The sequence below is a fragment of the Cololabis saira genome, chromosome 10, assembly GCF_033807715.1.
Source record: "Cololabis saira isolate AMF1-May2022 chromosome 10, fColSai1.1, whole genome shotgun sequence".
Lineage (NCBI taxonomy): Eukaryota > Metazoa > Chordata > Actinopteri > Beloniformes > Belonidae > Cololabis > Cololabis saira.
The window spans coordinates 12,601,177-12,615,864 of NC_084596.1; the positions used below are offsets into that span (position 1 = coordinate 12,601,177).

At 39.0% G+C, this 14,688-nt stretch overlaps 1 protein-coding gene across 1 annotated transcript in view; it reads right to left on the minus strand.

Moving 5' to 3' along the window:
* Window positions 1-14,688, minus strand: part of LOC133452432 (receptor-type tyrosine-protein phosphatase F) — a 199,390-nt gene that overhangs the window by 115,510 nt on the left and 69,192 nt on the right. The window contains exons 5-6 of the mRNA XM_061731732.1: window positions 6,955-7,143; window positions 1,274-1,384 (exon numbers count right to left, since the gene is read on the minus strand). Of these exons, the coding sequence (XP_061587716.1) occupies window positions 1,274-1,384; window positions 6,955-7,143 (300 nt within the window). The remainder of the gene's footprint in view (window positions 1-1,273; window positions 1,385-6,954; window positions 7,144-14,688) is intronic.

Consider the following 14,688-nt stretch of genomic DNA (forward strand, 5'->3'; position numbering starts at 1 on the left):
TAATTACCTCTGAAGGGGAAAAAAAAGCCAGCGTCTGCACCTGTGACAGACATCTCCTGATTAATGGGAGAGACTTGCATCCTCTCCTTGCCTTCGCTCCTCGGCTGACTCCCTCCCCCAGTCCAGGTTTAACAATCGAGACTTTCTGGAAGCCGCTGTTTCACTTGTAAATGGGATTTACAAGTTATTTTACCTCTGATTCAGCGGAAAGTTTTATCTTCATCTTGTTTACTTCCCGATAAGAAAAAAAAAAATGCTACGTATTAAGCTATCTGAGGTATTTCTTTGTCAAGGCCAAATGGGAAATGGTGGACGCTAATTTGCTTATTTTATCTCGATGAATGGAAAATGACACAATGGGCTTAGTCACCCACGAAAAATCCCGTATGACGCAGTACTGTAAGCTTTTAACAAAATTATGAAACGATAACCAAGCGTGTCTTTTTCTTGCCACGAATCCCTGCCTCTCCCCCCCCGACTTTCTCCCACACTAACAACAACTGGAGCAGCTATTGTGTTTCATGCATGTCAGACATGGCTGTGTTCTCGGTGGTTGACCCATTCCCCCGTTTGCCCGGCGGCTTCGTTTCCCAGGGCAGCTATGACTGCTGTCCTCCCCTCGGCCCGCATTAGCCCGCTCGCAGAGACGCTACGGCGAAGAAACAGACAAACCCAGAAAACTCTCGGCCCCATCCGTGTCTGTAGAGGCTCTGGGTTGTGTTGGGAGGGGGGAAACGGGGGGGGGGGGGATAATGGACCCTTTCGATACAGTCAATATAAAGAAGAAAAAAAAAGAAAGTAAGCCTGAAGTCAATGCCAGCAGAGGAAGCAGTTCCAATGCAGCTGTTTTCTCAGGGGCTGCACCTGGTTGAGTTCACAGCCAAACAGGAAGTTGAGGTTAGTTCAGCTCATTGGAATGGAAGGAAAGGGACACCGGTGAAGACCAGACAGAAAATAATGGCATAAATGTGGAAATATTGGACATTAGACAAGAAGTAACTGTGTTGCAGCTCATTCTGGCTGATCTCTAAGCTTCTTGTGCTGGTGGTAAGCGTCTGTGAAACGTTACGAGTATGGTGCCGTCTTGTCTTGCCATGAAATAAAATAAATAAATACATGAATGTAATAAAAGAAGCATCCTGAGTCTCCATTAAACCCCGGTCCATTTTAAAGGCATTAAAGAGCTGCACAGCTGCTCCCGAATGCTTGAGACAACAGACATGACATTAATAATTGACTAACTCCCCAAACAGAGTGAGACGTTGGACTTTACCTCGGACGTAGAGATTGGCAGGAGCAGAGTAGCGGGTTCCAGCGCTGTTCGTGGCAACGCATTCGTATTTCCCCTGGTCCGACTCCATGCTGTTCTCAATTTGCAGAGCTCCTGCGTGGAGGATTAACAAATTTAGCCGCCTTGACAGATGACATAAACCACAGCAGATATCTGTGCAGTGACTCACTAGAGCCTACGGTCAACTAGTGTAATTCGGTTCATGCTCAGACATGGACAGTTTTGTACGGGAAATGTTTGATGCAACACAAATGTTCAGCAGCTCTGTTATGATTTGAAAAAAACACATCAAAACCCTTACAGTCTGATTAGCCCTTCAGCTCCTGGAAATAGGTGACATAATGATGTGTTTGCTTCATGGAGAGCGGTCGGCCTCAGCCAAACATTTGCTTGCATTTACACTATGCTGGACGAACAGAAGCAACCAAAGTGCTGTTTGATATGATGCTGCTTCAAACAAACAACGTGATTTCAAAGTTCCAGAAGAATGCTGTTTTCATGTGGCGCCATTAAAATTTGGGGCAGAGAGTAAATAATGCCTACGGATACATTGGATGCATCGACATTTTGACAAAAGCATTGTGTAAAAGGTAAATGTGACTGATGATGTGCTTGATGGGCTGAGATCGTGCTGCCAGCGCAGTTAGCGGGGAGGAAATTATTGCCCATGTTTCACCAAAGGGAGATTCTCCTCTGCCAGATGGCTTCAATTAGTATTCACGATTCCAAGTTGTTCTAGGCATTTGAGAGAGGGCCAACATGTTGTTGCTAACAATGGATAAAAACCCAGGAGACCCATCTTGGGGGTGGCCCATTGAGTCACTCCTCTGCCGTAGCCACCATATAATCATTGCTACTGATTTGCAAATGACAACTTACCTGCACCGCGATTTTAAATGCATGTTTGGAAACAAAAACTACTTCTCTCAGCAGAATACGATGTAGCGAGTGATAGAAGTTATCATGCTTCCAGAACAGCATGGTGCCGGCAGGAAAAGCAGCCAGCCACCATGGAGTTTGAAAATGACAAAAATACTCAGCATTAAGATGAGATCTGGATACATTTTTCACATCATGCAGTATGAGATGAATGCAACAAACAGGTTCACCACCAACCATAGGGGACTCGAAGCAAGACGAGACCAAAAAAACAAAAAAAAAACAAAAAAACAGAAGCGAAACAGGGCGGAGCAGTGACATGTGAGGAAACCACCTCAGATCTCCTGACAACACGTCCCTATGTGTTTGTTCGACTTGCTGAGCTCATCGCCGTCTGGTTCAGTACCGGCATGCACCTGCATACTAATGTCGATGTCACCAATCTGTCAATCTGCTAGCTCTTCCATGGGGAAAAATAGTACAAGTGGTAAAAAAATGGAAAAAAAAGAAAAAAAAAAGAATTGTAAAAGGTTACTGCTACATGGCAGTTGTAAAAAGTAAAACACTCAACCATTTCAAATCGCTTTGAGCTACTTGAATCCTTCTGCAGCTTCTTCAAGGGACTGATGCTGTGATGGTTTAACTTGCGTTTAAAAAGTTAACCACCTACAGTAAATGAGTGCAGGCTCTACAGGAAGCCACGGACAGTGGTGGACAGTAACGGAGTAAATTTACTTGAGTACTGTACTTAAGTACATATCCAGAGGATTTGTACTTTACTTGAGTATTAGATTTCTTTGGTACTTATTACTCTTACTTGGATACATTTCCAAGACAAATATTTTTACTTTTACTCGAGTAAATTTCTAGGAAGGCTGAAAAGTACTCGTTACTTTCAGGTCTGCTCTTTTTTCTTCTTCCCTAAAATCCTATTGGACACAAGCTGTTTTTGTCAAAGGAGGAGACCTATCACAGTGCACGCTCTCCACTGGGATGTACGTAAAGCGGAAATACGTCAAGCCTCCCCCTGAGGGGGATCCAGACTTAGTTGGATGGTGCAGGTTCATTTGGTTTCAGTTCATGATTGTTAATAAACTCTGCATCATCTGCTGTCCTCTTATGATCCCATTCATTTGATTTGTTTTTGGTGTTTCTGCAGGTTTTATATAACATTGTGGTTCTAAAAGCAGCACATCAGTGCAGCTGGTTTCAAAGAGTTAATTCTCAGAAACAAGAGTTAAAAGATCCTTAGATTAATTTAGAAAAAATATAGTAATTTTTATAACGAACAAACAATGAAGAATGCACACATGCACGAGATAAAATGACAACTTAAATTTGTTTTGCCGGTTTCCTTAGCATCTTTTCACTTTCTGTTTTCAGAGCTATCATTATTATTATTATCATATTATTGCTATTATTATTATTATTATTATTACTATTACTATTATCATCACCATCATTATTATTGTTATTATTATTATTATTATTATTATTATTATTATTATTATAACTATTATTATTATTATTATTATTATTACTATTATTATTATTCTGTGTAGACTTATGATACTTCACAAATCACAATGTTGACCAGGGAAAAACCTGTGTTATCTTGTTTGTTGATTTTTCATTTTTGTTTGTGATTGACCGAAATAAATATTTACTACTTTACTACTTAATTTACTGATGTGGAAAATAAGAAATTTACTCTTACTCTTACTTTTACTTAAAGCAAATTTAAAAGCATTTACTTTTGGATACTTACTACCTTTAAAAGCAAGTACTTTTCTACTCTTACTCGAGTAATATTTTGACTGAGCTACTTTTACTTGTACCGGAGTAAATTTTGACCAGTAGTATTTATACTCTTACTCAAGTACTGGGGTCGAGTACTCTGTCCACCACCGAGCACATATTCAGAATGGTAAAGACGTCCAACATCTCCTTCACTGGTGTTTTCCGCTCTCAGTTTGGGGGAAAAAAAGACAATTTACATGAAAGAAAAAAAAGAATTGAGGCTCTCATCTGTCTCAACTGTCTCAATACGACATCCAGTTTCTAGGCAACGAGGGACAACAAAGTATGGGCTGTGTGACAATACAGGCATGTCATTTCACGCCGAGGCTCCGTACAGGAAGCAGGTAGATCTCCCAGCGTTTAGTTTCGATTCCTCGCTTGTTTTGCTGAAAAAAGTGATGCTGGAGCCGTGTGAGGTCCTGTGTGATTGTACTTCCTCGTTTTACACCGTTATGGGACGAGGATCCCAGGCCTTTACGAACTGACAACGGCTGACTTGCACATTCCCGGTCACGTGACGTCAAGGTTGGTGATTATTTGTTTGTGGAGGATCAGACAGCAGACAGGACATGTTGGGGGGGACACTCAGGGGACGAGTGGGACAGGGTGGGCTGGCACCGACAGTGTGGATGGACCTGGTGACGTGCCCATGGGGGGGAAATGTAGAGGCTGATGTGGGCGTGAGGGAATGGCGTGGACGTTGTGTTTTCCAATATACTATTCATCATTCTTACCTCTGATAGGTGTACCACCTAGGTGGGAGTAATTTAGATGAAAACAGGGTTGAAAGATTAGTTAGTATTCCACTTACAACAGTGGGAGAGCAAACGAAAAGAAAAAAAAAAACATGTCTTCTGACAGGCCAAAGATAATTAGAAAAAAAATGATAAAGAGTAGAGGCCCTGAAATCCAATGTGACAAAGTTCAATGCGTTTAATCAATGCCACGAAGCGAGTAAGATTATTGGGCTTTGCATGCTGTCAGCAAAGCACACGGCCTTCACGAGGGATTCCTCCTGCCGCCCCTCGTGGTGCTTTTACAGACAACCGAAAGCATATTTACGCTCGCTTCACAGCAGCTTTAAAGCATTACAGACAGATCTTAATTAAGCTTTCTAATTTAAGATGGCCCCCACTCTTTGTGCAGACAGCAGTTAGTAAAATGGAAAAGGGCAATAAATGAAAGTAATACATAGCAAATAGAGTAACGGAGAGTTAGAAATATTCAAGTTAGAGATATTTAAACAAACAGAAGTTAGAATCACCGAATAGTCGATACTAAAGCGAATATCCCTGTGGGCTCATAAGAAAGAAAAAGAGAGAGAGAAGTGCCTTTTTCTGCTCGACTCTTGCAGTAAATGTTCTTTTTTTTTTTTCCAGCCATTGCAGAGTTGCCTTCATTTCAGGTCACATGCAATAATGTAAATCCTGATACAGCAGCACATGTCAGGAAAACGGTGGCGGATTAAAAGAAATTTAAGTCCAGGGGCATTATATATCAGCACATTTTCAGGCACTCGTAATATGTATGGGGAAGAAAACTAATTAAAGTTTGTCGCTGGAAATAAAAAAAAAATCTATCTATTTAGAACCATTTCTCTTGCTCTAAAAATATTATCAAACAATTAAGTAGTTGTGTTAGCATCCAACTTGTAGAAATCCATTTCTAATTTGGGCTGTGCTTGTAGGAGATGATATTTTAACCTTGCAAGAACACGGCCGGTCTGAGCGAACATGCTCAAGGGAGCAGATTTCCACTCAGCGGCTCTTAGAGCCGATATTTTTGTAGTGCGGCTCTCATCCTTAATATTTGGGTCTTCAGACCTGCAGCCCAGCCTGACACTATATAAGCTGTGAAAACCACTCAGAGTTAAGTGTGCCTCATGTAGTGGGGTTCACTAATCTTGGCACAGAATGAAAGTCTGAACCTGATCCCAAAGCCCCTAATTTTGTCCACCAAGCTCATTCCCCATCAGATCCGGGCCAGGAAAGGTCTGTTGATTTATCAATGTGACTCCAACTGCGAACAAAGAGTACCTCATTCCTTTAAGGTGGAATCCCAGCTATTTTTTTTTTTTTTTTTATAAACTGCCCTCTTTTTGACCCAGCTGTGTGCTTAAAAGAGGATTAAGGATTATTATTACGGAGTAAATTTCTCACTCTTGTGTTTGAAGAGGTTTAAGAAGTTTGTGAATCACTGTCAGGGACTGCAGGTGTCATTCTGGCCTCAGCTGTGAATACGTGATTTATTTTTCTCACATTACTCTTGTGCCCAACGTGAACGTTGGCATGCACCCACGTCTTGCACTAGGGCTGGGCGATATATCGAGATTTTAATATATATCGATATATTTTCAAACGCGATATGGTACGAGACAATATAGTTTATATCGATTTAAAAGAAAAAAAAATAAATACATTTTTTTAATAATTTTGATATAGCTTATTTTGTGACAAATTGACTTGAATGTTTTATTTGAGATTTGCACAAATGTCATCCTCAGTGGAAAAGTCTGCCTGTTACTGTCTACATTGTATTAATTGCACAGTGTATTTTAATTTAATTGTTATGCAGGAAAGGGATATTTGTTTTATTTTATTCAAGAAGCATTTTTATTCTATATATGCAGGCAGTTTATTTTTATTTCATTTGTTTTATACATTTTGATATTGTGCAGATCTCTGTTAATAAAGGAACCTGTGTACCATTTGGCACGAGGCTTTGTATTAAAACTGACTGTTTTTTTAAGGGTTTGCCTCAGAAAAAAATGAAGCTAACAGAGATGCTATGCTATAATGCTTTGGGGGAAACCCCAATTATGGCACAGAAAAAATATCGATATATATCGAGTATCGCCATTCAGCTAGAAAATATCCAGATATGAATTTTGGTCCATATCGCCCAGCCCTATCTTGCACCTTTGTTGTATTTCCTTTATCGGTGCGTCATTCGCCCTAAACAGCTCGGATCAGAGGAGGTCGTACCTGAGCGAAGCTGCTTGATGCGGCCGTTGCTGCTGCTGATGTCCACGGGAAGCATGTCCTTGAACCACGAGATCTCCGGGTCTGGGTTCCCGCTGGCGGCACACAGCATCGTGGCAATCCTGGTCTTCTCCACCACTTTCAGCTGAGGACCCATGTCGATGGTGGGAAAGCCATGAGGGATCTGGTTCTCTGAAAATGTGTAAACGGCAAGGCTTTAGTGAAGTCACACACACGCACACAAAGATGGAGAAATAATAACAATAGAAAACAGGTCTACTTTGATTTAACAGACTTTCATTTGCTTTTGGAGTAGTTCATCAGAGCTGCTCAGTTGGCAAGGTCAGAGAAGAGGATGAAAGAAAGTAAATTATTTCAGGTGCTACAGGCCAAACAGTAATCAGAGCATACGCTCACACAAGCAAAAATGAGTGTGAGAGCATAAGATACTGGGGAAGAACAGATCTGGGGCTGATTTAGATTTGATAGCAGCAAAAAAAGATCCTGTTAGTAACTGATTATCATAGCGGGCTTATTACCCAGCACAGAGTCTCAGGTTTAGACAGAGGAGGGATAGATGCAATCTGCCTCTGGGCACTCATGCATATATGAGCTGCTTTAGGCTTCCAAAAACTAAACAAACCAATTTGAATAATCCAACTCATCATCATGAATGTAATGGCAAATCTATGAAACCACAAACTAGCATCCCTATAGAAGAAACAGAAATTTCAAAAGTAAAGGTTGTCTGAAATAAGAAGATTATCAAACTATGGCTGATGTGCGTGTTTTATGTCCAGCTCATTAGAGCAAACCTTGAATACGGGAGTAAACCTGCAAATACGGTCCGTATCTGGTCTGATTTGTCTCGAGAGTGCAAGGATTTGTTTTATAACAGGAAGTTAAAGACGGTTTTTATTACAAATAAAATAAGAAAAGAAAAAGAGGAATTATACTCTTTTGGTATTTTTAAGAAAAAGTAAAAGTGAAAGAGAATAAAAGACAACACAAACGTAAGTTGGTGCTGTTAATACTAATGTTATACATACATCGTACTGACTAGGGCTGGGGATCGATTCAAATGTCAAGAATCGATTCGATTCCGATTCTTAAGATTCAGAATCGATTATCAAGATTTGATTCGATCCGATTCGATTCCGATATTGATTTGGGTTAGTATTATTAAAACTGTTTTTTGAGCTGTTGCATGAATGATATGACTGTAGTTCTGCAACATATTAATACTAGTATTATATTGAGATTAAACAGCAAGTTTTGCAGCTAATGATGCTGTAAGGACCAATCACCTCCCAGAATGCTGATAGAACTGCTTTCAGAAACATCATGTGGGTCAGAATTACCAAACAGATCCAGGGAGGAAACAGAGACGGATGAAATCGCTTTTATTTTTTCCCACATTCCGTTTTTATTTGTTCCATTTTCGGTCTATTTTGATTTTTAATTTTTGAGCATTTGGTTTTTAGCATTTTTTGCAAATGTAACCCCAAGACAGTATATAAAGTAATGAAATATAGACAATTTATGCAATTATAACCTAACACTTTAATGTTTTCATACCTTTAAACATATTTAAAGGCAAAAACATGGCACCAGTTATTCTCGTGTCCAACAAAACATTCCTTTTTTGGGGATAAACAAAAAAATAACCCAAATTTGTAATGTAATGATGAAAAAAAATACATAAATAAATTTAAAAAAAAAAAAGAAAAAAAAAAATCAACAAAAAAAAATAGATCTTTTGACATATGAATCGATTTTTAGGAATTAAAATGAGAATCGATTTAGAATTGGGAAATCGATATTTTCAACACAGGCCTAGTACTGACACCAAAATTAATCTGTCCATTTATTTTTTTCTATTCACTATTTATGCCAAAAGCCTGGCACATCAGGTGCGTGTCCTGCGATGAACCATCCAAAGTCCAGGCCAGAGATACGGGCCATGAGGGTGACGACATCAGGTTACCGGCAAGTTCTTTCAAGGTCAAGGACGAGATTAACTTTGTTTATGGAGCACATTTTCAAAAAAAACAAAACCAAAGGGCTTTATATCAAGTATGGATTTACAATAAAACAAAAAGAAAGCAATAAAAGGACCATAAACCATAAATGAAACCAGTATTAACCATGTAAAATGAATTCAAAAACATGTACCTCGGTCAAACGTCCAAAGATGAAAATGCCCCGACTTAAGAAGCGATATCTATAACAATATCGAATGGATATCAGATGGTTACAGCGCGTGATTCTATTTCAGAGAATTGGCAGTTGAGTCATGAGAGTTAACACGTACTTAGCTATGTTGAAACCTAAAGTCTCCACTCAGCACCCACTTGTGCTGCCAAATTGTTTTATTGTGCCACCGTCAGATGCTTTCAACGTGATAAAGGTAAGCAAACTATGAAATGTAGAACAATCCGACAAATGATGCTAAAAAAAAAGAAACAAAAACTAAATCCGGCCCCCTAACCCCCCCAAGAGCAGTGATAAAAGGGAACCGTGATGGCCCTTGAGAGCTCTGATTATTAGCCTTCACGTCAGCCTGTAATCTTTGTTCATCTTCTTCTGCATCCGTACACTTGTCACGGGTGTCGAATTGTCAAGATAAAATAATCCCCCAATGACTGAAACTTCTAACTGTGGTTCACCACAAAGAGACGTGCACCTTATCTAAGGATTGGTGAGGAAAAGCTGCCTGAGAGGACAAAACAGAGCACAGGAATGCCCAGATTGGAGAAAGAAAGTAAACTCATGTGGTCACTCCTCCATCAATTATCTGGACCCACTTATCCTCTGAAGGGTCCCGGGTGGCTGCAAACACTTCCAGCTCACACTGAGTTAGAGACATGATTAACCCCGGACAGGTTAGCAGTCTGTCACGAAACAAGAATCCAATGTTCCAAGTTAATGTCGACGGACCGGAACAGACTGGTGCGGAAAAATCACCTTGAAGGAAAGCACGGAAAAAGGAGGACTGAGACCTAACTGTAAGCTTGTCTCTTACAAAATGTGACTGCAGATATATATATATTTATTAATAAGCCAACAAAGATCTGGGAAGTAAGCTTTCTCTAGATCTTTATGATCTATTGAGTAGGCCTGTGTTGAAAAAATCGATTTCCCAATTCTAAATTGATTCTCATATTAATTCCTAAAAATCGAGTCATATGTCTAAAGATCGATTTTTTTTAAATTTTTTTTTATTTATTTTTTTTGGGGGGGGGTTCTTTTATTTATTTATGTTTTTTTTTCCATCATTACATTACAACTTTTGGTTATTTTTTTGTTTATCCCCAAAAAAGGATGTTTTGTTGGACACGAGAATAACTGGTGCCATGTTTTTGCCTTTAAATATGTTTAAAGGTATGAAAACATTAAAGTGTTAGGTTATAATTGCATAAATTGTCTATATTTCATTACTTTATACACCGTCTTGGGGTTACATTTGCAAAAAATGCTAAAAACCAAATGCTCAAAAATTAAAAACCAAAATAGACCGAAAGTGGAACAAATAAAAACGGAATGTGGGAAAAAATAAAACCGATTTCATCCGTCTCTGTTTCCTCCCTGGATCTGTTTGGTAATTCTGACCCACATGATGTTTCTGAAAGCAGTTCTATCAACATTCTGGGAGCTGATTGGTCCTTACAGCATCATTAGCTGCCAATACTTGCTGTTTAATCTCAATATAATACTAGTAGTAATATTTTGCATAACTACAGTCATATAATTCATGCAACAGCTCAAAAAACAGTTTTAATAACACTAACCCAAATCAATATCGGAATCGAATCAAATCTTGATAATCGATTCTGAATCTTAAGAATCGGAATCAAATCGATTCTTGACATTTGAATCGATCCCCAGCCCTACTATTGAGAGGATGGGAGGATGGATTTGAGTTACCTGGGGTCATATCATCATGTTACTAGTTTTAATTTGTCTTTTTTTTCCTTTATGATGTTTAACAGACAAATCTTTCAACTGACTTAGTTAATTCAGGTATATTCAATTTTGAATTGGACGACGGCAGCACACAATTAAAGAAAAATGGGAAAAAGACAAAAAAAAGACAAAAAGTCTGAACTTCATACAAGACACAGGTAGCGTGGTTAGAAAAGGCTGGACAATGAGAAGGTTAGGAGGTGAAAGGTGTGGGCGCCAGGACTGAGAATAAAAGAAGGCTCCACCCCCGCCCCGGTTTAATCATTCCAGGCAGGAATTGTTAAAGTAAAACCGTGATAAATGTGCCACTCTTTTCTTTCAAAGTTGCTCGGACTCTCTCGGACTTCCTCTGTTCTTGTGCATATTAAATGAAAGGCCAGACAAATTAACAATGAAAGTTTTTGCTGCTATTGACAACACTTTTTCCAGAGTTTTCACTTCCTTGATCAAACGTTGTGACCTTTTAAGTCATTTTATGCGGGGCGCTTAACCCCCAAAAAATACTTTTAGCTCGTCAGAAATCTGTATTTTCCTTTGCATGACTTGTGAATGAAAGGAAGATGGGTGTAGTTTTGTTGTCCTTTTCCTCAGTGGAGCGGTTTGCATTTGGCCCGTGGCCCAGATCGTCTCATATTTAGACGCATTCGACATGTCTCTGCATGGCTTGTTATCTTTGTGGTGAGACTTACTTCCTTTCTACCGATACAGAATTCGTTTTCAGACATCTCAGATGATACCTCTACAAAAGAGGACACCTTTCTAATACAGACTACTTGACTGCACAGCTTGTTATTGAATGAACTGATAACAGTATTGTCTCGCCCAGCATCCTCCTGTGGTTTGGCCCCTTTTTACCTTTGAAGACAAGGACAAAGGCAGGGACGGACGGAAACAAAAGGCGGAGACAAGACGAGTGAGAAAACTGTCTGGTAGAAAATACAACTCGCATCATTTTGTACGATGCATTCTCCAAATCCTGCTTTACTTAACGGAAAACCGTAAAATGTGCAATTTGGCGGTGAAGGATGACGGCGGATTCTTGTGCTTATGTGATGAAAAATGTGAAAGCCATTGAATTATGCTAAACATGGAGGGCGATGAACTCCAGTCCAACCCACTTAGAAGCCACTTTGAATATTTTTACAGTGGATCAAGTCGGAGGAAGTCCCTGTGAGGCTGGAGCCGGTTGTCTCACGTACGCCCGGTAGTCGTGTTCGTGACTGTAGGCTGTGACGGATCGTGCAGGTGCATGCAGCAACTCTGCTCTGTGCTGAATTATGGAGCCATCCCGGATAGATGCATGAATGCATTTCAAAAGGTGGTTATTTATGGATGCAATTAAACAATTTAAATGAACATGAACAACATTTTCAGTTGTGCTAATTAGGAATACTCTTAATTCTAAGTCAGAATGATCGATTATGTGATAAATCACCAAAATTACCTACATTTTTCTGTCCAGCTGCTGTTTGTGCATAATATACATGAATAGACCGCCCCAAAAAATAACTATAAAAAAATGGTGTAGTCTTTTGTCACACAGTGGAAACCCATCAATGCTACAAGTGTCAATTACACGACACGAGTTACGACGACAAACTTTGAAGCAAGAGTTTCCAACTGAAATAAATAACCCGGACTATTGAGAAGAATAGCGACTCGTGCTCAGATTTTTATCTTGTATCATTTCTTTCCCTGAAGAAACTAGAATATTAACGCAAGTTATTCCTCTCCCGACCCTTTTGTATTGCTGCGTTGAATATTTATGATTTAAAATATTGGAAAATGTTTGTGGGCTGTAAAAATGCATACCGATGGTAAAACAGGGTGAAAGACCCCAAAGGAGTTATTACACGAGTCAGTGGCTCTGTCATATCAGGAACCACAAACACAGAATAACTTAAAAGCTGAAGCAAAAGCTTACACATTAATCTATTCTTGACTTCTGCTTAATGTTTCATTGCGGGTGAACTATTATGAGAAGTTATCTCTCTCTCTCTTTCCAAAGCATGTCTAATTAGCGGAAAGCAGTGGCGTGTCAACGCCTACGTGGGAGACTGGCCAGGCCGCATGGACGGAGCATGAAGTCCTCTTGTACAAAGGAAGCAGAGCATTGTTCAGCTTAAGTGTTGATTTTTGAAGTGTCAACTGTTGCTGGTTGTTCGGGCAAGGAATAAAAGAAACAAAAATATTATCTCCTAAGAACTAGATGAATGTATAATCGGAGATTTAAATGTGAAAAGGGGATACAAAGGAAAAAAAAACAATGTCTTGTTTAACAGCATGTCCAATTATGAGGGGCCTCTTGTCTTCTTAACGTTTTTATTGCTTTCAGACACAAAACCCAGTTATTGAATACTTTTGCAACACAGTAGGAGCAAGGAAATGCGACGCTGCCGACAGGCCTTTAAATAGCGTTAAATTAACACGAGCCAACATTCAGACTTATTTGTGCTAAACAGAATATTTAAGAAGATGCAGCCCCTTGTCCAATCTGAAGCGGACTGTTTGCTAATTCCATCTCACATCTGCACAGAGCTGCAGTCGTGACTCAGTCTGGGTCAGGACCAGTGTTGGGGTAGTAATTTAAAAAAAGTAATCCATTACATATTACTAGTTACTTTTAAAAAAGTAATCCCTTACACTACTTAGTTACTGGTTGCTGAAAGTAATGCAATTACAAAAAAGAAATTTGACATACATTCTGGATTCATTACAAATCAACTGAAATATTGCAAGCCTTTTATTATTTTAATATTTCTGATCATGCCTTACAGCTTAAGAAAACTCAAATATCCTATCTTAAAAAATTTGAATATTCTGGGAATCTTAATCTTAAACTGTAAACCATAATCAGCAATATTAAAATAATAAAAGGCTTGCAATATTTCAGTTGATTTGTAATGAATCCAGAATGTATGACATTTTTGTTTTTTTAATTGCATTACAGAAAATAAAGAACTTCATCACAATATTCTAATTTTCTGAGACAGTCCTGTAGTTGGAACCTTATTACTGCAGTGCCCAGATCAGCACAAATGTGTATTCGTAAAGTCCTGTAAAATCCTGTAAAATCACGTAAAGTCAGACAAGTGTTGCGCAACGCGTGAAGACGCATGAAAGGCAAGTGTGATTTTTTTTCTGTTCTCCCGTTCTACATGTAGATGAAAAGCTTAAAATAACTAAAGTAACGTAATGTTTTTTGTCTTAGAGTAACTATAATGTGATTACCCAAATTACAACTGTAACGCGGTACATTACTGCGTTACTGGCGAATGTAATTTCGTTACAGTAACGCGTTACTTTGTACCGCGTTACACCCAACACTGGTCAGGACTGATATGTCCAACTCTCTGGCCCACTGCTATCCCACCACTGAATCCAAACGGGCAGATCCCCCTGTACGGGTTCTGCACGTCCTTTCGCTCGACAAGGGCGATTCTAGGGCTGGGCGATATATCGAGATTTTAATATATATCAGTATATTTTCAAACACGATATGGTACGAGACAATATCGTTTATATCGATTTAAAAAAAAAATATATATATATATTTTTTTTTTTTTTATGATTTTGATATAGCTTATTTTGTGACAAATTGACTTGAATGTTTTATTTGAGATTTGCACAAATGTTTTGTTATTTGCACAACTGTCAACCTCAGTGGAAAAGTCTGCCTGTTACTGTCTACATTGTATTAATTGCAAAGCGCAATTTTAATTTAATTGTTATGCAGGAAAGGGATATTTGTTTTATTTGTTTTAGTTCTTT